The sequence below is a fragment of the Staurois parvus genome, unplaced genomic scaffold (genome assembly GCF_062004578.1).
Source record: "Staurois parvus isolate SC_StPar_1 unplaced genomic scaffold, SC_StPar_1.0 ptg000495l, whole genome shotgun sequence".
Lineage (NCBI taxonomy): Eukaryota > Metazoa > Chordata > Amphibia > Anura > Ranidae > Staurois > Staurois parvus.
Genome location: NW_028318291.1, coordinates 177,270 through 204,492, shown reverse-complemented (window position 1 = coordinate 204,492; position 27,223 = coordinate 177,270). Strand labels below are relative to the sequence as shown.

General features: G+C 44.3%; 1 protein-coding gene across 1 annotated transcript in view; it reads left to right on the top strand.

Moving 5' to 3' along the window:
* Positions 1-11,406: 11,406 nt before the first annotated feature.
* The window catches only part of LOC149452127 (RAS guanyl-releasing protein 2-A-like), a 181,510-nt gene continuing 165,693 nt past the window's right edge, over positions 11,407-27,223 (top strand). Inside the window, exon 1 of the mRNA XM_089689742.1 lies at positions 11,407-11,542. Within this exon, the coding sequence (XP_089545868.1) occupies positions 11,426-11,542 (117 nt within the window). The 5' untranslated portion in view covers positions 11,407-11,425. The remainder of the gene's footprint in view (positions 11,543-27,223) is intronic.

Below are 27,223 nucleotides of genomic sequence, written 5' to 3'. Positions count from 1 at the left end.
ATTGCCGGTTATCGGCAGCACTTTCCTCACGTTGATGTGACAGAATAGATCTGGTGATCAGTGCCCAGCAGTGCCTCCCACCAGTGCCATCCATCAGTGCTGTACAAACAGTTGTGCCCATCAGTGCCGTCAGTCAGTGCTGCCAGTCAGTGCCGTCAGTCAGTGCTGTCCATTAGTGTCTCCCGTCAGTGCTGCCCATCATTGCTGCATATCAGTGCAGCATCACCAGTGCCTCCTCATCAATGCAGCCTATCAGTGCTGCCTATCAGTGCTCATCAGTGCCCATCAGTGCTGCCTATCAGTGCAGCTTCATCAAGACACATCAGTGAAGGAGAAAAATTACCCATTTGCAAAATTTTATAATAGAAACAAAGTAAAACTTTTTTTTTTTTGCTCTTCTTTTGTTTATAGTGCGAAAAATAAAACACCCAGTGGCGATTAAATACCACCAAAAGAAAGCTCTGTGTGTGAAAAAAAATAAATAAACATTTCATATTGGTACAGTGTCGCAATTGTCATTCAAAGTGTGACAGCACTGAAAGCTGAAAATTGGCCTGAGCAATAAAGGGGCAAAAGTGCCCAGTAGGCAAGTGGTTACAGGGATTGTGTTAAGTCAATCTTCGTTTGGTCCTTGGGTCACTCCTGACACCTTTGTCCAAGACTGGGGAGGATAGACTGTTTTAATCAACTGTGCCAATTGTTTAGTGAGTACACATCCTTAATGGCTACATTCAACATCCAGAGTCTATGGCATATTACCGTATTTTCCGGCGTAAAAGACGACCCCCTACTTTTCCTGTTAAAATATAGGTTTTGAGCTATACTCGCCGTATAAGACTACCCCTCTTCCAACGCACACCAAATAAAAATGAAAAAACATCAGATTTGATTTCAATATGGTATGCTATTTCAGTATGGTATTCCAATGATGGGGCGCTATTCCTCCCACTGACACCAATGATGAGGCACTACTCCTCCTACTGACACCAATGATTTTCATCCACTATTTCATCCACTGACACCAATGATGGGGCACTATTCCTCCCACTGATACCAATGATGGGACACTATTCCTCCCACTGACACCAATGATGGTGCCCCATCATTAGTCAGTGGGAGGAATAGTGCCCCATCATTGGTGTCAGTGGGAAGAATCGTGCCCCATCATTGGTGTCAGTGGGAAGAATCGTGTCCCATCATTGGGGTCAGTGGGAGGAATTGCACCCCATCATTGGTATCAGTGGGGAGAATAGTGTCCCATCATTGGTGTCAGTGGGGAGGAGGAATAGTGCCCCATCATTGGTATCAGTGGGGAGAACAGTGCCCCATCGTTGGTATCAGTGGGGGAGGAACAGTGCCTCATCGTTGGTGTCAGTGGGGGAGAACAGTGCCTCATCGTTGGTGTCAGTGGGGGAGAACAGTGCCTCATCGTTGGTGTCAGTGGGGGAGAACAGTGCCTCATCGTTGGTGTCAGTGTGGAGGAGGAATAGTGCCCCATCGTTAGTGTCAGTGGGGGAGAGGAGCGGCTGCTCCTTCTTCCAGTTCGGCCGCTTGATTTTCGCGGGGCCGCTCGGCTCCGCCTCCTCGCCGGTGATTGGTCGCCTGTGTGCCTTTCCAGTGCTGGCGCCCAATCACCGGTGAGGAGGCGGAGCCGAGCGGCCGCGTGACCATCGAGCGGCCGAACTGAAAGAAGGAGCAGCCGCGCTTCCTGGACCAGGTCGTCGTGGGACCGGAGCCAGGTAAGGTACAGCAGCCCCTCTGCCCACCCCTGTACTTAGTGTCTGTCGGAGGAGGAGGGGGGGCGGCGCCGTGCCGCCCCTCGAAAAAGTGCCCCCCTGACACCGGCTCGCACCGGCGTATAAGACGACCCCCGACTTTTCAGAAGATTTTCAGGGGTTGAAAAGTCGTCTTATACACCGGAAAATACGGTAGTTTTATTGAAGATTTCATTGAAGTCCCCGTCTCTGCATACCATTTTTCTTATTTGAACCATATCACTCCAATTTGCATTGTAGGTTACATGGATGGCCAGAATCTCTTTAGCAAATGTATTGGTATAGGTGCTTGGATGGGGGATAACACTCACAAATCCCTTCATCTCAGAAGTCAAAGGTACATAATACATTATGTTTCCAGTGGATCTTCCACTTTTATCATAAACTAACTGTTCATATACAGGATAAAGAGGTATGTCATCTGAAAAGGATATTAGCTGTTGATTGGTCTTCTGAGATTCTGTCGCAGAATCCAAGTAAGGCTGAGGTAGAATATTGCTGCCAGGTGTCCCCACATTCGATGCTACTATTTCCCTGTTAGGATGACACCACACAGGTCCTTTATGTGGGGTATAGTTACTTGAGGGCGTAAATGCACACATACAGTGTACCCTGTATAAGAACTACTGGTATTGCTCTCAGCCTGTAAATGGAAGACTATTGCACATAGGAGGTTCCCACAAAGTTGAGAGTATGAAATTGTCCAACATGTCTTGGTATTCTGATGCATTAAGGGTTCCCTTCACTGGAACTAAGGGGCCAAACCCTTAAAAACAACCCCACACCATTATCCGCCCTCCACCAAACTTTACACTTGGCTCAATGCAGTGAAGCAAGTACCGTTCTCCTGGCAACCGCCAAACCCAGACACATCCATCAGATTGCGAGACAGAGAAGCATGATTTGTCACTCCAGAGAACATGTATCCACTGCTCTAGAGTCCAATGGTGGCATGCTTTACACCACTGCATCTGATGCTTTGCATTGCACTTGGTGATGTAAGGCTTGGATGCAGTTGCCTGGCCATGCCATTCCATGAAGCTTTCTACGCACTGTTGTGCCAATCTGAAGGCCACACAAAGTTTGGAGGTCTTTAGCTATTGACTCTGAAGACAGTTGGTGACTTCTGTGCACTGTGTGCTTCAGCATGCACTGACCCCGCTCTTTACATGGCCTACCACTTTGTAGCTTAGTTGCTGTTGTACCCAGTTGCTTCCACTTTGTTATAGTACCACTAACAGTTCAAGAAATAATAATAATAAAAATGATTTTATATATATATGTATATATACAGCGTGTGCTGCCTTGTATTACACAAGGCATTCTTTAGCATTCAGCAGTGTCTGTCCCCTTTAAGGCCAGGGACTTCCTGTTTGCTAACTTGGGAGGAAGTGACCTCATCTCTTCAGACTGAAGAAATTCTACAATGCAAGTACATGTGGGATGCTGTTCCCTCTTCATATATGGGCTCGATTAGACCCCCAAAGTCTGTAAGTACCCCTCCTATGTACTGAGGAATGTTATGCATATAGCTAGGAAGTTAGATATGTACTCATGTCTGTTTATATTTCAGTTTTACCATTCATTCTCACATTCATTCATATGCACATTTCATGTACTATGTTCACATGTTATCAGTAAAAGATCATCGGTTATCAATCATCGACTCGTTGCTGTGTGGATATCAAAGGTTATACTGCCTGTTACCCTCTGTAACCCTTTCATAACTGCAGAGAAGGCGGGACACACCGTGTTCCAAATTATTATGCAAATTATATTTTTCTAATTTATTGATGTAAATAACAGCATAATTCTCATGTTATCAACTATTAAGAGTACAATTCAAATTTTATTGAACAAACCTCCTAATGATAACAGTATTTATGTAAAACTTACAATGCACTGTTCCAAATTATTACGCACAGTAAGTTTTAAAACACTTTATAGGTTGTAAAGAACTGAAAATTGTCATTTGTTGTGTTTGCAGAATATCTACTGAAATCAAAAGCTATTTCAATCAAACTTTTAACAACATTTTAACTTTTTAAACATTTTAACAGGTCATGTTACATTTTAACATAGGACCCCTTATTTGATAGCAGCTTCACAAGTCTTGCATCCATTGAACTTGTGAGTTTTTGGACAGTTTCTGCTTGAATTTGTTTGCAAGATGTCAGAATAGCCTCTCAGAGCTGCTGTTTGGATGTAAACTGCCTCCCACCCTCATAGATCTTTTGCTTGAGGATGCTCCAAAGTTTCTCAATAGGATTGAGGTCAGGGTAGGATGGAGGCCACACCATGACTTTCTCTCTTTTTATCCCCATAACAGCCATTGATGCAGAGGTATTCTTTGCAGCATGAGATGGTGCATTGTCATGCATGAAGATGATTTTATTACGGAAAGCATAGTTCTTCCTTCTGTACCAGGGAAGAAAGTGGTCAGTCATAAACTCCACATACTTTGCAGAGGTCATCTTTACACCTTTGGGGACCCTAAAGGGGCCGACCAGCTCTGTTCCCATGATTCCGGCCCAAAACATTACTCCACCACCGCCTTGCTGACGTTGCAGCCTTGTTGAAACAGGGTGGCCGTCCACCTACCAACCACTACTCTATCCATCTGAACCAATCAGGGTTGCACGGCACTCATCAGTGAACAGGACTGTTTGAAAATTAGTCTTCATGTATTTTTCTGCCCAATGCAGCCGTTTCTGCTTGTGAGCATTGGTTCGTGGTGACCGAATAGAAGGTTTATGCACAGTTGCAATACTCTGGAGGACTCTACACCTTGATGTCCGTGGGACTCCAGAGGCACCAGCAGCTTCAAATATCTGTTTGCTGCTATGTAATGGTATTTTAGCAGCTGCTCCCTTGATCCGATGCATGGATCTGGCAGAAATCTTCCTCAACGTGCCTTTATCTGCACGAACCCGTCTGTGCTCTGAATCAGCCACAAATCTCTTAATAGTGCGATGATCACGCTTACATTTTCATGAAATATCTAATGTTTTCATACCTCGTCCAAGGCATTGAACTATTTCACTCTTTTCGGCAGCAGAGAGATCCTTTTTCTTCCCCATATTGCTTGAAAATGGTGCTCTGCTTAATAATGTGGAACACCCTCCTTTAGTAGTTTTTCCTTAAATTGGGCTCACCGGCCAATCTAATTATCACAGGTGTCCGAGATTGTTTTCAGTGATCAAAAGAGCCCTAATACACAATGCCATCCATGAGTTACACTGAAAAACAAAATATTTAATCTTTGTGACACTTAAATAGAATTTGCATAATAATTTTGAACGCAGTGTATACACAGTATCTCACAGAAGTGAGTACACCCCTCACATTTTTGCAAATATTTTATTATATCTTTTAATGTGACAACACTGAAGAAATGACACTTTGCTACTATGTAAAGGAGTAAGTGTACAGCAATTTGCTGTCCCCTCAAAATAACTCAACACACAGCCTTTAATACTGCTGGCAACAAAAGTGAGTACACCCCTAAGTGAAAATGTCCAAATTGGGCCCAAAGTGTCAATATGTTCTACCATTTGCCACCATTATTTTCCAGCAATACCTTAACTGTCTTGGGCATGGAGTTCACCAGAGCTTCACAGGTTGCCACTGAGAGTCTTCTTCCACTCCTCCATGACGAGGAGCTGGTGGATGTTAGAGACCTTGCGCTCCTCCACCTTCCGTTTGAGGATGCCCCACAGATGCTCAATAGGGTTTAGGTCTGGAGACATGCTTGGTCAGTAGATCACCTTTACCCTAAGTTTCTTTAGCAAGGCAGTGGTCACCTTGGAGGTGTGTTTGGGGTCGTTATCATGTTGGAATACTGCCCTGCAGCCAAGTCTACGAAGGTAGGGGATCATGCTCTGTTTCAGTATGTCACAGTACATGTTGGCATTCATGGTTCCATCAATGAACTGTAGCTCACCAGTACCAGTAGCACTCATGCAGCCCAAGACCATGACACTCCCACCACCATTTTGTAACCATAGTTTGTTAGCATGATTCTATAAGTTAATTTAGTCTGTGCAGAGTGAGGGTATTGAGCTGGTAAATCTAGTAGGATACTCTTTGGTATAGGCTGGTGTATCTGTTATAATTGATGGATTCCAGGATCTGCTCTATGATTGTGTTATTAGGTTCGCAAATGCTGTATATAACCTGGTGTGGAAATCATTCCCATTTAATAGTGTGCAGCAGCCGGTTTAGTCTATAACTATTTATGCTGCACAGTTACACACAATTTTACATTATCCAACATCATTCATATTCCCAAGTACCTTTCACATACTGTAAGTCAAAGCCACAAAAGAAGTCCTTAATTTTGAATACAGACAAATATACACCACATACTTATAGACACACCTATATATACCCATTAAGACCTAACCTATTAGCTCAATATGTACACATTTCCAATGCAGAGTTGTTTTTGGCTGAATGATTTTTATTAATATTGCCAGTATCATTATTAGCATCATTATTATTATTATTTTTATTGTGGTCATGTATATTATGATTATTTAGCACATCATTTCTAATGTAGAGTTCTTTGTCAGTATCATTATTTATAGTTCGTTGTTCACAATTTGTAATGCAGAGTGTTTTTGACTTGATAATTACTATTACGCTTAGAAATATCATCAATATTACTGATATTACTATTAATATTGATGATTATATATATATATATATATATAATTTGTGATTATTTTTATAGTGATCATTAGTTCTTGATCTATACTTTTTATAACTGTATAACAATTTTTATCTTGGAATTACTTGTTTGTATTTTTGCCTTAACATATCCAATATTATGTTCTCGTTCTCATACATCTGTTTTCTGTATATTCCTCATACTTGTTCAATAGCCCTGAAGAAAGGAGAGCCCCTTTCTCCTATAACACTTTGTCTTGGTATATTTGTCGCTGTTCTCAACAAACGACTCTTAATTTACCATTGAACTTGCATTTTTTTGGACATCAGGCACACCTTCTTTCCTATTATTTTTAGTCCTATGCAGACATCCTGGTGTTCTGTTGTCTTCGCCCAGAGAGAGGGAGAACTGAGAGAGCTGTGTCTTGATTTTATACACTTACTCTGATGCTACCCCGTCACCCCCTCCCTCATCCAGGTACAGACACACACTTTAGAGCCCTGGTGTCCAAAATGTGGGCCACCAGCCATTTGCATGCAGCCCACCGGCTATTGGGCACCATAAAGAAAGCAGAGCAGCAGCGGGGAGTCGAGTGCTGGAAAGTGCTTTGTGTTCAGTATAGTCTTTCTCATTCAGTGCCAGGTGCTAACCTGGTTTGGCCAGATAGTAAAGCGTTAAAAGCATTAGTGAGGATAGGTGTAAGGAGATGAGCAAATTTTTTATAGTAAGTGGCTGAGAAGCCATCTGGCCCTGGGCGTTTACGTAGCTTTAGACTTTTAATAGCGTCTAAGGTTTCGGCTTGGGAGATGGGTCTTTCAAGTGCCGCTAACTGGCACTCTGAGAGTTTCGGGAAAGAAATGGAAGTTAAAAGGGTATCAGCCTGTGTGGGGTCGAAAGGTGTGGAAGAGGAGTAAAGTTGTGACAAGTGTTTATGGAACGTCCGTAGGATGTGTTCTGGGTTACTAGTGAGGTTACCAGAGGAGGTGCGTATCCTGATAGGTTTAGTGAGCTGGTCGAGCCTGCGAAGTGAAAGAGCCAGGAATGTGTTGGGTTTATTTGCCCTAGTATAGTATTTGTGCCTAGATCTACAGAGTGAGAGTTCCGCTTGGTCTGTGAGAAAAAGATCTAGGGCTAATCTAGATCGCTCCAGGGTTTCACGATTGGCAGGCGTGGGAGCCGTCTGGAAGGCTTGATGAGAACGATCATAAGTTTGCTCCAGTAGAAGACGTTGCTGCCTTTTGGTTTTATTTAAGAAGGATGCTTTGCTAATGCAAAACCCTCGCAATACCGGTTTGTGTGCTTCCCATAACAAGAGAGGGGAAATATCAGGTGATTGATTGAGAGAGAAGTAGTCTTTAAGGGCTGCTTCTATTTTTAGACAGTGAGCTGGGTTTACAAGCAGGTTATCATTAATGATCCAAGAGGATTCAGCGGGGGATGAGGCCAACGAGGCCATAGATGTGAACATGGCGCAATGGTCAGACCAGGGAATGGGAATTATTTCAGAGGTCAAAAGCCGAGGGGAAGAGGCAGTGGTGACAAAAATATGATCTATCCTAGAGAATGACCGGTGGGGGTGAGAATAGAAGGTGTATTGGCGTTTGGTCGGGTTAAGTTCTCGCCATGAGTCTATCAAAGAATAACGTTGTAGTATGGATTGGAAGGTTTGTTTAGAAGCAGGGATAGGAGATAGTTGAGGAGATTTGTCAAGAAAGGGATATATTACATTGTTAGAGTCTCCGCTAACAATTAAAGTTCCGCCTTTATGATGGTCTATAACCGAGAGTATGTGTGAAAGGAATGGTAAAGGACCTTGGTTTGGAGCGTAGTATGCAACAATGGTGACATCTACATCGAGGAGTTGCCCTACTAACAGGAGGTAACGACCTTCTGGGTCTTTGATTTCGGTGCATGGCACGAAAGGTGTTGTTTGATGGAAGGCGATCAGTACCCCCCTTCGTTTGGCAGTGGCAGAGGCTGTGTAGACCTGAGGATATCGAGGACCAAAAAACTTAGGAGTGGAGTTGGAAGTGAAGTGTGTTTCCTGAAGACAGACCACGTGGGCTTTAAGTGTAGCAAAGGTTCGGAAAGCCTTATTACGTTTCTGCGGGATATTGAGGCCCTGAACATTCAGGGTAAGGACATTTAACGAGCCCATGGGGAAAGCGCATAGTGGATTGGATAGCATGGCACCACCGCCCAGGGTGAAGCCTGACGATTACTGCGGAGGATAGGATTGTTGCGGAGTATGTTAAGCAAAGTCATGGAGTCATGTTGGAGGGAGGGAAGAGGGGTACGGTAAGAGAGAGGTAACAGGAAAGAAAGGGTGTAAGAGGCCATTTAAGGCCTAAAAGGTGGGCTCCCAAGGACACCCTGAGTCAGGGTGGGCTAGGGAGCAATAGTAGCCCAAGTGTTATTAAATAACCAATAACACAGGGGCTAAGGTGGAGTGTGCAGGTACGCGGACCGTAAGGATGACAGCAATGTGATTACCAAATGGTGGCAAGGTCCCGGCAGAAAAAACAGGTATATTAAAAAGAGAAAAACATCTGATAAAATCAGGGAATCCCAGACTCAGACGGCACTAGTGGTGCTAGTGAAACCTCATGGGTGTAGGGGTATGGCATCGCATGCCGTCAAAGCCTAGGCTCCCAGATGTAAACTATTATAAAACCCAGGAGGGGGGGTTGCAGAACAGACCTCATGTTGTGGGGCAACCAAGATTTAACATGTAGAGGGAGAGAGAATACTAACGGTGCTAACCGTAGTGACAATCAAAAGAGTATATCGCATGGTGTGTGCGATAAAAAATAAGGGGGGAAAAAAAAAAAAAGGGATAAACATGGGACAGAGTTCAGTCCATGGTGTCTTGTGAGGGTAGGCCCGGAGACGAAAAACGCCCTCTCTTGTGGAAGTTGGATTGACCTTCAGTTGCACGCGTGGGGAAGGACTTCCGTGGCGAGCTGGATGTGGACCTCCTCTTGGCGCTCTCTGAAGGCGTCGCTGGGGGATGTAGTTGCAGGGTCCGCAGGGTGTCTATAAGGTCCTCAGGCGTCTTGCAGGTGTAATCTCGGGACTGGTGTCGGAATCGCACTGCAAAAGGGAAACTCCACCTATATTGTATTGCATGTTGTTGAAGTACTTGTAGGTGAGGTTTCATAGCCCTGCGTTTGGCGATGGTTGTGGGGCATAGATCCTGGAATAGTTGGTAGGTATGACCTTGGAACTGTAGAGATTCTGCGTTACGGGCAGCTTGTAGAAGTTGCTCCTTGGTACGGAAAAAGTGAAGCTTGGCTATAATGTCACGTGGCGGACCGTCGTTGCGTCGTGGTGCTAACGCCCTGTGGACTCTGTCTAATTCCAATCTATCGATTGGGATAGCTGGGGCAAGCTCTTGGAACAGAGCTGTTATTGTCGATTGTACATCAACGATCGTTTCCGGAAGGCCCCGGACACGTAGATTTGAGCGCCGTGCTCGGTTTTCAAAGTCCTCTAGCCGTGTCAATAAAGTTGCGTTTTCGTCACGCAGGAGATCAAGGTCATCTGTATGTGTCTGAAGTGAGACGTCAAGACCATCCACCCTCTGTTCTAGGTCCGCAGTGCGCTGTCCCAGTTCATGGATTTCCCTAGATAGTGTGGCAGTGATGCGGTCTGAGGTTTGCTTCAAAGCCTTGTGTAGCATTTTTTCAAAGCGTGATAACAGGTCTAGGGGTGTAAGGTCAGGCGTCATGGCTTGTGTATGGACATCTGGTTCAGGGTCAGACTCACCCTCAGACGTGCAGGGATGGCTGGGCTGCGGATCCTGCAGGGCTGCATATGCTCCTGCTGCCTGCTTGCTTCCACGTGCTGGGGCGGTGGCCATCTTTGTGGAGGCCTTTGCCAGGGCCTCCTTAATAGTTTTGGTGGATGGGGGGACCTGGTGCCGGGGTGCCCCTTTGACCATAGTGCTGCTTATATTGGGGGGGGGCTGTTATTCCAATCTCAGCCCCCCTGTTCTCTCTCTTCTCTTCCCTGGCTCTATGTGAGAGGGTAGTGGTGGGCGGGCCTATGGACGGCTCGCTGCAGGGACGGAGTCCTCTGTCGGATTCCTCTGACTCACCGCAGAGGAACCGTCGCTGCCTAGGGCGGATCGGACCCTGGGAGGATCACCACGGGGACCGGGTCCCCTCCTGGTATATTGCGGGCCGGGACCCTCTGCTTCAAGGCGCTGTCACCCGACGGGGAGACGGAGCCTCAGCGGGACATGTCTTTCCCGCTGGCCGCGCATGCGCACTCTCGGTAACTTTTATTTTATAACCCGTTTAAGAATTACAGTTAATGTCCAAACAGCGTTCTTAGGAATGAAACTACAGAGACCTGTGTAAAAAGTTTGTTATTATTAATGTTGTCTATGAAGGTAGAAATCATTGTAGGCCGATATTTTTTATTTCAACATATGCTTGGATCATGCTCCTCTGTGCACCTGACACCTACAGCATGGACTGCTATGGTTGTACTTATGCCCCAACTGTACTATACATAATAAAATGATCATTAGTGTGTAGATAAGATAAAGTGATACCTATTTTTTATAATCAGATTTTTGCAATTTGTAAGTGTTTAGAAATAATTTAGCTTTTTTATCAGTAGGTTTTTTGCATAAAACAATAAAGGAGATTTACAGACTTTTTTTTCTCCCCTAAGCTGTCATTTTATGTAACAGTACTGCAGGCGTTTCCTCAGCCCTTAGCAGATGTACTTTTTGTAGGATGGCTTTATTTGTATATTCATTGCAGAACTAAAACTTCTATTTTTATCTTGGCTTTGTTGCTTGTGTGCCTCCATAAAATTGTGTTGTTTGCTGTATTTCCAGAGTATCATGATTGGTTTAAATGTAAATATGTAAATCATCTTTTCCATAATTCTCGTCTTCTGTTCTGCAATAATTTTCTTTTCTTTGTCTATATTATATAGGGATGGAAAAATCAGTAAACAGGAGATGATGTCATATTTTCTGAGAGCTAGCTCTGTGCTGGATTGTAAAATGGGATTTATCCACAACTTTTCAGAAAGGACATTCCTGCGACCTGTATCTTGTCAGCATTGTGGAAACCTGGTGTGTATGGCAGGACATAAAATACATCACAAATATTTATGAGATTATTTGCTAAAGAGCTGTTTTAGTAATTGTTTGCATTCCCTACATTGTTATAAAATTACATTTTGTATGACTTTCATTGTGTATCCAAAAATGCTTGCTATCAATGAAAAGGACATATAAAACCAAAGTAAATGAGAAATGAATAAAAAAGGCATGACAAGAGTGACATCTTAAGAATAGGATTGCTCTGAACGACCCTGTCGACAAATTAAAATCTTTCCTACAGTGGGGAGTAAAAAGAAGTCGCCAGGGAGCCAGTGTATAATTGCACAGATGGTTCATTGCTGTTTCCCTTTTAAAGAACTGTTTCCCTTTTAAGACTGCATGTTGTCAGAAAGGGTTTGATTGGCTCAGCTCTCAGCAGTACTGGAGTGTTTGCAGGAGTTGCAGTTTCATTAAAGAGGCAGACAATATGACTTTATACTGCACAGAACTACAAGACCAGGATGCTTTGCAAGGAGGAAGGGGGGGGAGGAGAGCCATGTGGGTCTTTGCAGAGGACATGTGGGAGCTAGGCTGCAGCCCCTACTGTGAAGTAGACTGACACTGTTTCCAGAACAGCAGAAGTTGCTATGGACAACAGTTATCTACAGCAGCTGAAGTCAGCAACTGTGATCATTGGTACCAGTCACCCGTGATGGCAGTTACCGGCAGCAACAACATCTCCCACCACAGAGAGAGGTCAGAGTGTTGGAAATCGCAGAGGAGGCATGTGACCATCCCAGGTGAGGCACCTCAGAGATTGTGCAGCACAGGCAATTGACAACAGACAAAAAACTAGCCCCAGAGAGACAGAGTCCCATTTATCATCCTTTCAAAGAGTTAACCCCTGGAGACTGTTTTTCTTAGACGTGATGAACAACTGCTAACAAGTGACTGAGCCTAAAGAGATGTCAGTTTAGCTGGGGACATATTGCTGCAATAGTTGCAAGGAGTAATACTGATCTATAGCTTTACCGGTATATACAGTGGGGATCGAAAGTTTGGGCACCCCAGCTAACAATTTGTATTAACGTGCATAAAGAAGCCAAGGAAAGATGGAAAAATCTCCAAAAGGCATCAAATTACAGATTAGACATTCTTATAATATGTCAACAAAAGTTAGATTTTATTTCCATCATTTACACTTTCAAAATAACAGAAAACAAAAAAATGGCGTCTGCAAAAGTTTGGGCAACCTGCAGAGTTAATATCTTGTACTGCCCCCTTTGGCAAGTATCACAGCTTGTAAACGCTTTTTGTAGCCAGCCAAGAGTCTTTCAATTCTTGTTTGAGGTATCTTTGCCCATTCTTCCTTTCAAAAGTCTTCCAGTTCTTTGAGATTTCTGGGCTGTCTGTCACGCACTGCTCTTTTAAGGTCTATCCATAGATTTTGAATTATGTTGAGGTCAGGAGATTGGGAAGGCCATGGCAAAACCTTCAGTTTACGCCTCTTGATGTAATCCCCCGTGGATTTCGAGGTGTGTTTAGGATCATTATCAATTTGTAGAAGCCATCTTCTCTTTAACTTCAGCTTTTTCACAGATGGCAACAAGTTACCATCCAAAATTTGCTGAAATTTTATTGAATCCATTTTTCCTTCTACTCGTGAGATGTTCCCTGTGCCACTGGCTGCAACACAACCCCAAAGCATGATTGATCCAACTCCATGCTTAACAGTTGGACAGAGGTTCTTTTCATTAAATTCTGTGCTCCTTCTTCTCCAAACGTACCTTTGCTCATTCCGGCCAAAAAGTTAAATTTTAACCTCATCGGTCCACAGAACTTGTTTCCAAAATGCATCAGGCTGGTCTATATGTTCATTTGCAAAGTTCAAACGATGATTTTTGTGGTGAGGATGTAGAAGAGGTTTTCTTCTGATGACTCTTCCATGAAGACCATATTTGTACAAGTATCTCTTTATAGTGGAATAGTGTACCACAACTCCAGTGTCTGCCAGATCTTTCTGATCCCTTCGTGCAGTCAAACGTGGGTTTTGAATTGTTTTTCTCACAATCCTGTGAGCTGTTCTGTCTGATATTTTTCTTGGTCTTCCAGATCTTGCTTTAACTTCCACTGTTCCTGATGACTGCCATTTCTTAATTACATTCCGAACAGAGGATATTGACATCTGAAAACGCTTTGCCATCTTCTTATAGCCTTCTCCAGCTTTGTGAGCGTCAACTATTTTCAGTTTCAGTTTTCTAGACAACTGCTTAGAAGAACCCATGGTGCTGATTGTTGGGGCAAGGTCAGATGAGTCAGGGCATTTAAAACCTTTGAGATTGACATAACCTGGTCTTCCCAGACGATGATTGAGAACAATCCATGACACTGGCAGGTCTCAGCTTGGCAAAGGGGGCAATGCATGCTATAAATTCTGCAGGGTGCCCAAACTTTTGCAGACCCCATTTTTTTGTTTTCTGTTATTTTGAAAGTTTAAATGATGGAAATAAAATCTAACTTTTGTTGACATATTATAAGAATGTCTAATCTGTAATTTGATGCCTTTTGGAGATTTTTCCATCTTTCCTTGGCTTCTTTATGCACATTAATATAAATTGTTAGCTGGGGTGCCCAAACTTTCGATCCCCACTGTACATATATATATTAATATTGTGTTTATTGATGTTATTGTGCCAATTCTAGAAGGTTTGTGCATTCAGTGCATTTAACTGCTATTTTCCAAGTTAATTTGCAGTCTATTTGCAGAGTTTTTCCTGTCTTATTAAACCTGTTATAAAACTTCCCACAAGGTATATTGGTGTACTGTGGATCCAATATATACATATGGATCATCACTGAAGTAAGGACAGAAGTACCCGTTATTTCCAGTGGCTCCTTCGGGGTGAGCACTACATGTGAGAGTCTCATCCGGGATACCTTCTGGTCCCTGTTACAGAGTGATAACCACCTCTACTAGCCAAGCCACCATGATGGATTCTGCTACCGCAGCCAAGTGGTGTGAAGAGCAGAATGGCAACTTGGGGCTCTGTGTAATTATGTGTCTCTCTGGTGCCACCTGGACAGAGGGAAAAGTCCAGAAAGTATTGTCAACTTTAGTACCTGATCAGAAGACAATCGTAGTGGACCTGAAGGGTGATCAGGCAGTCTCCAGTACTTATGCTCTGTTAGAATGGAAGAGAGGGATCTCAACCTGTTTCCAGGGGTCCTTGAAGCCCAGCTTATACAGACAAGTACGCTGGATGAACACCCTGAGATTACTAGCTCAAAAGCGTCAGGATCAGGAATGTCAGATACTACTTCCGCTCCAAGTATAGGGTTCCCTCTTGCTACATTTTTCACTGATATAGGAAAGCTGGTGGAGACTTTAGTCCAAACCTCCGCTGCGTCCATCAATTATGGATATTGCAAGCTGTGATTCTATTCCGGGAAGGTCCCTGTGCCACCTGGGGAAGAGGAGTATGAAACCTGGATGGAACAGGCTATGCAAGCACTAGAGGCTTAAAATAAACAGCGAAATACTGAGTGTTTGAAAGGTATTGCAGCAGAAGCCATTAGAGGTCTGAAATCCAGTCGAGTCCTGTACAGCTTATGATTATCTTCGCATGTTACAAGATGAATTTGGACACACAGAGAAAGCTACAGATTTAATCTACCTGTTTGAACATTCATTTCACCGGGAAGAGGAACAGTTGTCTAAGTATATTCGACGACTAAATAAAATGCTGTATTAGATTGTACTGAAGAACGGAATAGAGCCTACAGATGTAGACCAAGTCAGAATGAAACAGATCCTGAGAGGTGCACTGAATCCTATCTGGATTCAGTTGAAGACTTTACCAGGAGGTACTTCACAGCGATACCCTAAGCTTATCAAGAAGGTACACGAGGAAGAGGCCATCTTGGAGGAGAAAAAGAAAGGATCAGGATCTACGCTGATTACAGAACTTCGAATGGTCAACATGTCCTATGACAGTTCAGAAATAGACCTTTTGAAGACTCAGATGTCACAGATGATGGAGTTGATGACATTACTGACTGCCAGGATTGCCACATCCCAGGGGGAAAAGGTATGGAAACTCACCCAGGCAGAGAGAACACAAAATGTTCCTATTAGAGAACACTCTTCAGTGGTCTGTTACAATTGTGGAGGCATTGGTCATTATCAGTGTGATTGTTCCAGCCCACCCAAGCCACAAGGAAATCACAAGACGGTGGGAAACTCCAGAGGGCCCAGGTGAGGGAGCCAACCGGGTGCCCAATTAAGTTAGTTCGCTCTAGTTCCCAAACTGTAAACGAAGGGCAGGTGGGGCCCAAATATTTGTATCAAGTCTCACCTAAAGCCTCAGTTAGGCTGCCCAAGCTATTCTCTGATGGTCCCAAATCAGAGGGGATCAGTGCACACCAAACTCAAAGCCATCAGTGTAGACAGCAACAGAAACGCTCACAAACCAAAACGGGTTCAAGCTCAAACAGCCGAGCAAACCGCACCAAAGCAGCCAGGCAGGTTCACCTGAGACACTTGCCCTTGTGGAAATTAGAAAGTCTAGAGATCTGGGGTATAGAAACTAAGAAGCTCCCTTATGACGGATATCTCCCAGTCGATCTTGAATTTGGCACATCTATCGTAGGACAGCCAGTACCTTCTGTCACATTGGCCACTGTATGTCCCCGCCCTCCAGGGGCAACTTGGAGTTCCATGATTGTAGGGACAAACACTGACTTAGTTTGATAGTTACTCACTCCTCATGTCTCAGAGAGTGAGATTGCAGCTGAAAGTGTACATCCCGCATTGCTCTCGGTGTCCCAGAGGTTGATTCAGGAACAGAAGGCTCCAGCTGAAGGAGTGGGAAAACTATGGAAGTTGGACAGGGCAGAAAAGGTTTTACAACCTGTTGAAGTAGCGTGTATGAGGATTTCAGTTAAATTGAATTGGGACCAACCTGGTCCTTACATTGTCTTTGAAGGCGACCCACAGGCGACAGATTTGGGTTTGGAACTGATTCCAGAAATCATTTAAATGAAGGCCTTAGAGAGCCCATGGAAAGGTTCCTGTCAGTGTTCTCAATGTTACTGATTCTCCAGTGAAGCTGCGGGCCCTAATGATGATAGGGCAAGTGAACCCAGCCACACTCATCACACCACATGATACAGTGAGGGAAGCCGATGAAGAATTATCAGAGGACCAATTCTATCCAGAGGGCTCTCCTATGATGTCTGAATGGAGAGAATGGGCCAGAACACAACTTTTAAAGTGGGGGAAATTTTTCTCGGCAAATGAGTTTGACGTGGGATGTGCAAAGAGCAAACAGCACCATATTCATCTACAAGAGGATAAGCCATTTCGAAAGAAGTCTTGACGAATCCCATTAGCGGATTTAGATGACCTCAGGGAACATATTGCAGAGTTAAAGAGGACAGGAATTATTCAGGACTCCTGAAGTCCCTATGCTCCCCCCCATGTGGTGGTGAAGAATGGGTCATTGAGGATGTGCATTGATTATTGCACCCTCAATAAGAGAACCATTCCAGACCAGTACACTACACCAGGGATAGAAGATGCCCTGCAATATCTTTCAGGGGCCAAATGGCTCAGCGTGTTGGACCTGAGAAGTGGGTACCATCAGATTCCCATGCATCCAGATGACCGAAAGAAAACTGCTTTCATCTGCCCTGTGGGGTTCTTTGAATTTGAGTGTATGCCGCAAGGCCTGTCTGGAGTCCCTGCTACCTACCAGCATTTGATGGAAAGGACTGTTGGTGACATGAATCTGATTGAAGTACTGATGTATCTAGATGACATAATTGTCTTTGGACGTACTCTGGAAGAATATGAGGAGCGTCTGGAGAAGGTCCTAAGACAACATTATGAAGAGGGGTTGAAGCTGTCTCTTGAGAAGTGCCAGTTTTACCTGTCATTAGTCACCTACCTCGGGCAAGTTGTCTCAGCTGTGGGAGTAGCAACTGACCCTAAGAAATTGGAAGCCGTCACCACATGGCCAAGTCCTCGAAATATGCAAGAGTTGAGGTCATTTCTGGGGTTCTGCTCTTACTAACAGGAGGTTTGTGGAAGGATTCACCAAGAAAGCCAGACCTCTCACTGGACTTCTGCAGGCTGGTGAAGATGACAGGGAGAAAGAAGCCTCAGAGGGAGTCCAGCAAGCTAACAGGGCGAGAAAGTCTCAAGAGTCCATAGAGGGAGAGTGGTCTGATCAATGTGGACAAGCATTCCTTCAGTTGAAGTGGAGCTTGACTAATGCCCCAGTCTCAGCCTACACTTACCCTAGAAAGCCCTATGAGCTCCATGTTGATGCCAGCAGAGATGGACTGTGTGGTGTGTTGTATCAAGAATGTGATGGATGTTTGAGACCTGTCGCTTATGTGAGTCGAAGCATTACTCCATCTGAGAGAAACTACCCTACCCACAAGTTGGAGTTCTTGGCATTGAAATGGGCTGTCATGAACAAGTTGAAAGAATACCTGTATAGTGCAGAATTTGAGGTCAAGACAGATAACAACCCGCTCACATATGTCTTTACCACGGCTTAACTTGATTCCACAGGACATTGATGGTTTACAGCACTTTCCAGTTTCCTTTTCAGCTTGAAGTACCGACCTGGAGTTGGAAATGGAGATGCTGATGCTCTGTCAAGAAGACCCCATGACCCGGGAGCTTCTAAGGAAGAGTGGACTCGATTGACAACAGAAAATGTTCAGGCTTTGTGTCAAGGGATTGAGTACCGAGGTAGAGGAGCAACGGGGGCTGAAACCCTTGGAGCAACCACTATTGGAGTCCCAAGGCTCTACTGTGACCTAACCCAAGTGTGGGATGAGGGACTACCTGCCCTTTCCAAGAAAGACTTGAGGAAGGATCAAACAGAGGATCCTCTTTGTTGCCTGACTTTGAAATCTTTGAAGAATGGTCACTCAGAACTTTTGCTAGCAGCAGACTTCCCAAAGGAGGCTCGATTGGTTCACAAGAAGTGTAATCGAAAGCAGTTGTCAGGCGGGGTGGTCTACCAAAGGGGCCCCTTGGGTGACTCAGAAGAGTCTTGGCAACTCTTCCTCCCAGAAAAGCATAGGGGGAAAGGAGGTTGGATGGTTGTGGCCATCTGAGTCCATGGATGCCACTCCATCTACATCCACTGCTAACCAGCACTCAGGCATACTTTGGCCCGATGCACCTGAATTCATACCTCGGGAACCGGTAAACACAGAGCTAGTAGAGGAAGACTATCTGTTATTCTCTAAACTGGATGAGGAATTGCTGGATGAGAATACCTCTCAACCTGAAGGAGGATTTTCTGAGGAAAGCCACCTTGGACCTGATGAAGAACCCTGTGAAGAGACGCACCTTGAGCCCAAAGAACAGAGAGTTAAGAGAACAGTGAGACCCCCACTCAGAATGATAAATGGCACCCCTGGAACCAGCTCAGGAGAAACCCCTATTTCTCCAGAAGAAGAGAGAATTGAGTCCCCTCAACCTGTACTTCAACTAGAAGATGGTTCTGCAGATGAAGGTCCCTCATGGCTTCTAGAATCAAGGTCTAAGCGACTGGTGGGACCTCCGCAGAGACTCACTTACGACTTATCCGGTAATAGCACAGAAGAAGCTGTAACTACTGTGTGAAGATCACCTGAGGTATCCACCCTGTCCATAGATGTATCAAAAGACTTGAGTCCTCCCCAGGCCATCAGCACACCTTGGTGGAATTTCCCCCTACCCACCTCATTTCTTAAGAGGTGATGCAAATTGAGTCTACCTTCTCGAAGAAAGGGTGTATAATTTGAAATGTTGTGTAATTTTTGCAAAACTGTTGAAATTTGTATATACAGAGTTATCCTTTTGGTGGACCCAAAGATTTGAGTGGGGGGAGAGTGTAGTGGGGCCATTGCTGTTTCCCTTTTTAAAGTACTGTTTTCCTTTTAAGACTGCATGTTGTCAGAAAGGGTTTGTTTGGCTCAGCAGTACTGTAGTGTTTGTGGGAGTTGCAGTTTCATTACAGAGGCAGACAATGTAATTTTATACTGCACAGAACTACAAGACCAGGATGCTTTGCAAGGAGGAAGGGGGAGGAGGAGAGCCATGTGGGCCTTTGCAGAGGACATGTGGGAGCTAGTCTGCAGCCCCTACTGTGAAGTAGACTGACACTGTTTCCAGAACAGCATAGGTTGCTATGGACAACAGTTATCTACAGCAGCTGAAGTCAGCAACTGTGATCATTGGTACCAGTCACACACGACGGCAGTTACCGACCGCAACAACATCTCCCACCGCAGAGAGAGGTCAGAGTGTTGGAAATCGCAGAGGAGGCATGTGACCATCCCAGGTAAGGCACCTCAGAGATTGTACAACACCAACAATTGACAACAGAAAAAAACTAGCCCCAGAGAGACAGAGTCCCATTTATCATCCTTTCAAAGAGTTACCCCTGGAGACTGTTTTTCTTAGATGTGATGAACAACTGCTAACAAGTGACTGAGCCTAAAGAGATGTCAGTTTAGCTGGGGACATATTGCTGCAAAAGTTGCAAGGGGTAATACTGATCTATAGCTATACTGGTATATACGTATATATATATTAATATTGTGTTTATTGATGTTACTGTGCTAATAGCTGATTGTAAAAAAAAAAATTGCCAGCCATTAAAATATGATTTTAAAAAACAACGTAGGGTCACCCCCCTCCATCCATACCAAGCCCTATTGATACCAATACCATTGACCCAGCATCCTCCGGTTGATGATGTCACATGGGGTGTGGTCACATGGGTAATATTACTGGGTGGCCCCAACTTTCAAGCCAGTGGAGCAGTCAGACGTGTGGTGGTTTATGTAAGGATTTATTCTACTTATGAAGGGCGGTGTCCTTTTCCCTTAAATAAAATATCACAGTGCCTCCAGCCGTTAAAATACGGCAAATATTTAATGAACCAATAATTTGGACACCTTTTATAATTTGATCACCACTTATTAATATACATTGAGTCCTTTTAGCCAGTATGATTTCGTACCATACACACAAAAATTGCCTTATAATAAATAAATATATAAATTTATTTATGTACAAAAATTATATATATATTAACACAAAACGCAAAAGACTGGTAATAAATGGATACTGGTACACACGATCAAAGATATACTATACCAATATTATACACCAAACAATGTTCTAAATAATGATAATAAAGATTACAATTAAATTTAGTGATAAATGGTAATTTTAGAGTACTTCAGAGGTAATTTTCTCCCAAAACGTGGCCATAGGAATGGGAGAAAATATTCCCTGATAAATTGTACTCTAACCAATAAAAATTAATTATTTATGCAATATGTAAATTTTTTTATATGACACCAAACAATTTTAGCAGTAATAATCTGGATCTCTCTATCTATATATGAACACCCAATGCAGTTATTATTGCTCTAATGTAATTCTTATCACTCTAAGCAACAGAGGAAATATACAATACAATATTAGATCTAAACAGTTTCACCACACCCAGAACCTGGATTATGACGCCTCCCCAGTGGATTCAGCTGGCAATTGAAACGCCTTCAGTAATGGCCGCAGGGGGCAAGTGAGATATAGTGCAATAGGTGGTAAAGTTGGAAAAATGTAGGATGGTAGAAGTACAGAGAGTTAGAAGTTTTAGTAAAAGTTTTTAAAAGTTTGAAAGGATTAAGTAGTAGTTCTTCAGATAGGATAGATTTCAGCCTCGTCAGATTTCTTCAGCTTGTCGGTTTCCTTGGATTTTTCTTAGCTTGCTCTTTTTGTGTGTGGTTTTTTTTTTCAATGAGGTGCATGGCTTTTTATACCATCCAAACCATTGTTCTAAAAGACCCTCCCAACAGGCTTTTTGATTGGCTGGTCGAGAAGTGTATGTACCTAAGCTATCTCTCACCTGTCCACTGGGGGGCAGTCAGGGATCACAAAACAATTTGAGTATTTATGATGACTCATACCTCGGGTGGAACCCAAGGTGATTTTAGGTATTAAATAGACATCTCATCCAAATATATATTTGATTCTACCTATAATGTCCTGGATAGGAACCATAGAAGATATATGTGTATTCAGTTATTCATTTCCCTGAGGTTCAAACTTGTGTGAAAACATTTGCTTTCTGATAGAAACATACAACTGATACCAATTCACAAAATATCTTACTTTTCACCATTTCATACTCAATTTAATGGTATACAATCCCCAACTCTGCTGAATATATTTTTGTTTGAGAAAGAGTGTGAATAATGTGTCTTTTCTTTAATGTCTTTGTGGGTAGAAATATAAGTTCTGAGTTTCACCTTTTGGGTCTTAGGAATGACACAGGAAACCGCTGTTTACTTGTCCATTGTTAAGATAATAGGGTAAACAACCAGTTATCCTTGTAGCCTTCGTTTGAGAAGTCTGTTGGCTTATCACTCTCTCCAAGGTTTTGTTTAATCTTCTCAGACTTACAAGTATGGTCTTACGTATTGTTAATTTGGTCATGTGTGGTGATTCACTGTTTGGAAGTCCAACATTGTATTTGACTTTCTAATTAACTTTTTGTAGGTGCAATCTCCTCAACTCCAATAGACAATAGCGCTTGTTGATAATATATACTTTTGCTAGTCTTATAGTCACCACATAAGCTCTCAGGATTGTCTGTCTTGGGACCACCTGTAGATATTCAAATAGTCTATTGTCTCTGGAAAGAGTCCCTTCTACTCATTGTGTGTGTGTAATTTCACTAGAAGGTCATTTGAATTCTAACCAAGAAAGGTTAACCCTTAACAGACGGCTGGGCTTGTGGCTGTTGGAATAGAATTATGTTTTTGATAAATAGTCCCCCAAAAGTCACTACAGACAGCCAGGAGCCAGCATCAGGAGCAGAGCCTTTTTTTTTTCTTTTTTCCGGTAGCAGCAGTGGGCATTATGATTGACGTTGGATCTACTTCGTGGGACATTCTTTTATTTTCCTTCTTTTAATAAAGAACTTGTCAAAGCCTGTCTTTTTTCATACTACAGGTTTTTTTTGTGAATGGATACCATTTACCCCATACTCATTCACATGGGGGGCCAGGATCTGGGGGCCCCCTTGTTAAAGTGGGCTTCCAGATTCCGATAAACCCCACACCCACAGACCCCCACAACCACTGACCAGGGTTGTGGGGAAGAGGCCCTTGGTAGGGAATGATTAACACCCCTGCCAGGTTATTATTTTGCTGCCTGTGCACCATAGGGACATTTCCCTTTACTTCTTGTTCCAGAGCAAATGCAACAAAAATTTAGAGTCCATTCACACCACGTGTAGTAGGACTGTGCTGAGTGGTTATTCCAGCGCAGTCCCACCGCATGACAAGGTAAAATGCCTTGTCTCCTGTATGACCAATTCACAACACTGAGTTGTTCTGGTGTGCAGGCACTGTGCATTGAAAAAGAGTAGTGAATGCACTACCTTTTTCAGCGCACCACAGTGTAGCGCGAGGCACCACCTCTCACCGCGTGGCAGCTAACTGAATTTAATGAAATGTCTTTGTGACATTTCAATAAAGTTCAATTAAAAAAAAACATTGCGGTACAAAGCAGTGATACCCGCCGGACCACACCACACATCATCCACTGCGTTATAAAGGGGTGGCTGGTGTGAATGGACCCTTAGACAGTTGTCCTTGGAACCAATATCCCCATTGGAAAATTTTGCCTTATCTTTTCTTCTTGGGACAGCCCTAAAACTTTGGATTTCCCCTCTCTTGCTTTCTCACTGATAAAATTTACCTGCACAAATAGAGGCTGACAGCAATAAAACCTAGACAGAGGGTCTAATCTCTCTCCACTCTTTCCTACAGAAATACTTTAACCTGTTAAAGATGCTTTGGTTCACTTGTGGAAATAGAGGTATGTTTTCAGTTAGAGAATGATAAGCTGTTCATTCTGATCTGAGTTAAGCCAATCATTCAATCCCATTCAGCTCAGCCTACAGACAAAGTGATTTTGTATATAAATATCTTGTATCAGCTAAATCTATCAGTGCAAGGTTTTTCAAAGCCTATCTCTGGGCAATTATTAACCCCCACCCCCATCACAAACCACATGCAGACAATGAAGGGAGATTCCCTTCTAGTGAACTGAGGCTGCATGAAAAGTCAGTAGGACAATGTTCCAATTAGGGTGAAAGGCAGAGACCAACTTAGGGAGGGAGCAACGCTTAGATCTTAGCACCAAATTTCCTCCACTAGGAAGCACTGCAGGCGAAAAGCTCCAATTTAGTTTACTTGTGGGCTCCATCTTGTACATCCTACAATTGGGTGATTGTTGTAGGTTCTGTCCTCCTCTAAGGCCTTAATTGACAGGTAAGAGAGTACTTTTGACAAATTAGTTTATCTTTATCATCTTTACAACATCCTATTATTGTTCGCCACCATCACTGCATAATGTTTACCTATAGTCTGGTCAGTAAATAGTTTTTTCTTTTCCTCCTCTCAGTAAAATGATGAGGCCAACTTCTAGAGCAGTGTTTCTCAACCAATGTACTGTGAGAGGTCCCCAGGGGTTCCGCCATAATCTGCCCATCCCTCACAAGCAGACAAAGGGTAGATTGCATCCCCACATGGCTGACAGTCAAGCTGCCGAACTGCAGCGGGAAACAATATGCATCAGTGTCCTGCGCTGATCCCAGCCAGCCCTCCCCTCCTGGCGTGCTGATCCCCAACCTCCCTGCTCTCTTGTCCATCCCGAGTGATGTCACACACAAGGCACCAGGTTGGTGCACATAAGGATTCAAAAAAGAATAATCTTGATTGAAGAATGAACACTGGTAGAAGTAAAAGGTTAAAGATGAACTCCACTTTTGTTGAGAAAAAAAACAATCCCTGCTGGATGATGATTGTTACCAAACTTTGTAACTGCTCTACCTGTTGCTGTTCTTAAGAAAAAGCTGTTTGTTGAAGTGTGTCCTTGGAAGTCTGGTTCCTGAATGGCAGTGTTTGTGTTCAATCTAATCAGCTGATGCACTTGCAGTGTTCTAATTATGAAAATTGTACTGTCTGCATCCCTTTAGAAGTAATTAACCCTTAGGCAGTATCTCACCAAAAATATAATTACCATTGCAGAGGACGCTTAAAATTTTACTTGTATCTTCTGGGAAAATTAGCAAGCCAATTGCACAAGCAGGAATTTACATTTCTTGGGAAGATCTGTATACTGTCACGATTTAGGCGGCAGGTCTCCTGCCTGTGTTTTTCTTACTTCTTTGCTGTATTGGTTTGTTGTGTTGTTTGACTTCTGTGCTCACCTGTGGGTGTCACCTGCTATTCTGTAGGTTTATATTTCCTTTCCCTTCTTTCTCTTCCTTGCCCACCTCTCAGTTTTCTCTCCTATATAAGATATGATCAGTGCAGCCCACATTGCCTGAGCAACTTTCTAGTTCTCTGAGCTCCTGTTTGCCTACTATTATGTGTGTAACAGCCTGCTGTAATACTGTTTGCAGGATGTTAAATTGACACAAGATGGTAGTGTCCTACAGCCCCAGTTATACAGATTCTGTTGGAAAGCTTTGTTGTATTTGTAGGCTGATTTCAGGACTTCACTGTCTAACTGTGCGTTGACAAACTACATTTCCCAGAGTAGCTGCTGGATGGGCAGGAGCAGATAAATGCAGATGCTCCAGAACACAAAGACAGGAAGTGGATGGAGAGAGAGGTGGAGAGCAGGTGTAAGGAGAAGATCATGTCGGACACTGGATGTCCCAGCTAAGCCAGACAGCAAAGAGTGAAGGGGAGAGGATTAATTGCTGTTCACTGACATCGTTGACAAGTCAATTGAACAGCCCTGCAAGCAGGTGGGCCGGAATGCTGCTGTCCAAAGTGATCTCTGAAGGAGGAACCATGTGGAAACAGGGCCCCCAACTACAGAGAGACCATCCGCCACCTAACTGAGGCCATGGATTGGGTGAGAGAATTCCATACTCAAGCCATCTAAGTGGCACATGACCTTACCAAATCCAGTTACTTTCTACTCAGTTTGACTACTATTGTTTCTCAAGCTACCTGTGTTAAGACCCACGTTGTTCGGCCTACTGACCCAAGGTGCTCCATCATTATTGCAGTTTGCTGCTGTGGCCCAAGGAAGAACCAATTTTACCAAATGTCAATGTCTGCCAAATTTTATACATCACCCTGTGTGTGCCAAGGGGGAACCATTCAAATTCAATATCACTTAAAGGGGCAGCTCCCTTCCTTTTGGGTTCATCCTCTATTAAGGAAGTTCTACCTTTGCGTCAAGGATGATTTGAATCCTTATGTGCACCAACTAAGGTCCCATTGAGTGCACAGAAGATCAGACACTGCAGTTAAAGGGACATTGGCCGGGGGGCGCTCGTGAGCAGCCTGAAGAATGGCTGCTATTTAAATTTGGCTGCTTGACCTCCGGCACATCGGCCGATTTTAAGCCCTCAGGGGGGGATTTCTCGCCTCTCCTCCAACCTCTCCTGGCCCCTCGTCCCCTGGTGCCCCAATGGGGAAAAAAACAGCCTCCTCCCGCGCTTCCAGCGCCCGGCAGACCGTTTTTAAAGTTGCGGCCTACCCGCCGGAGATCGCGGGTGAAGCCGCGGCCTTGATTTTTGGCCTGCCGCCGAAGAGTTCCAGAGCCCCGGCCGCGGGATCGAGTCTTCCCCCGGAGACCACGGTTGAAGCCCCGGTCCTGATTTCGGGTCCCCCACTGCCCCTACCCGCGGGTGGGCTGGATCCCAGGGGTGAAGATGACCTGGCATCAGCGGCATCCCTGCGGTCTTCTCCTCCAGGTCTGAGAGACGCTGAGCTTCTGCACCGTATAAAGACGATGCTACAGTCGGAACTGTCCTCCGCTACCTCCAAGCTTGCTGACCGACTTTCACGTGAAATCCGAGAATTGGGCAATCGGACGAATGATCTTGAGGATAAAATGGATGCGGCGGCCACGGTCATTGAGGGTCATGAGCAGGATTTGTGTGACCTCAAGAAAGAATTAGCGGGTGTGCTGCTCCGACTTGAGGATTTCGAGAACCGTTCCCGTCGTGGCAATTTGCGGTTAAGGGGTATTCCTGAAACGATCACAGATCTCACCTCCACCGCTACTGCTCTGTTTCAGGAGCTGACGCCTACAATTCCCATCGACCGGCTCGAATTTGACCGCATTCATCGTGCATTGGGCCCCAGACGACCGGATGGGCCCCCGAGGGACATCATCATCAGGTTCACTTTCTACCGCACTAAGGAAACCATTCTCTTGGCGGCCAGAAACAAACCAGATCTCAGATTCCAGGGACATCGCTACCAGCTCCTCGCGGACCTCTCCCAGACCACTCTGCAGAAACGACGTCAGTTCAAGCCCTTCACTTCGGCCCTGGTGAACCACGGAATTAAATACGCCTGGGGCTTTCCGTTCCGCCTCACCTTTAACTACCAGGGCCGCGGTCATTCTGTTGTTACACCGGAGGAAGCCCATTCGCTCCTGGAATCTTTGCACCTTCTTCCGCCTGGGATCGCTGCTCGGAGCCCGGCTCACTCCACTGGATCCCCAGCAAGGCCGCTTCCACCAGGCCGCCTCTGGGAGCAGTCATCCAACAGAAAGAGGGCCCTCTCTCATACCCCTCAACGATCAAGTCCATCCTGCTCTTCTCCAGGCTGAAGATGCATCTCGGATTTCCCGCGTTGTGTTTCACCGTT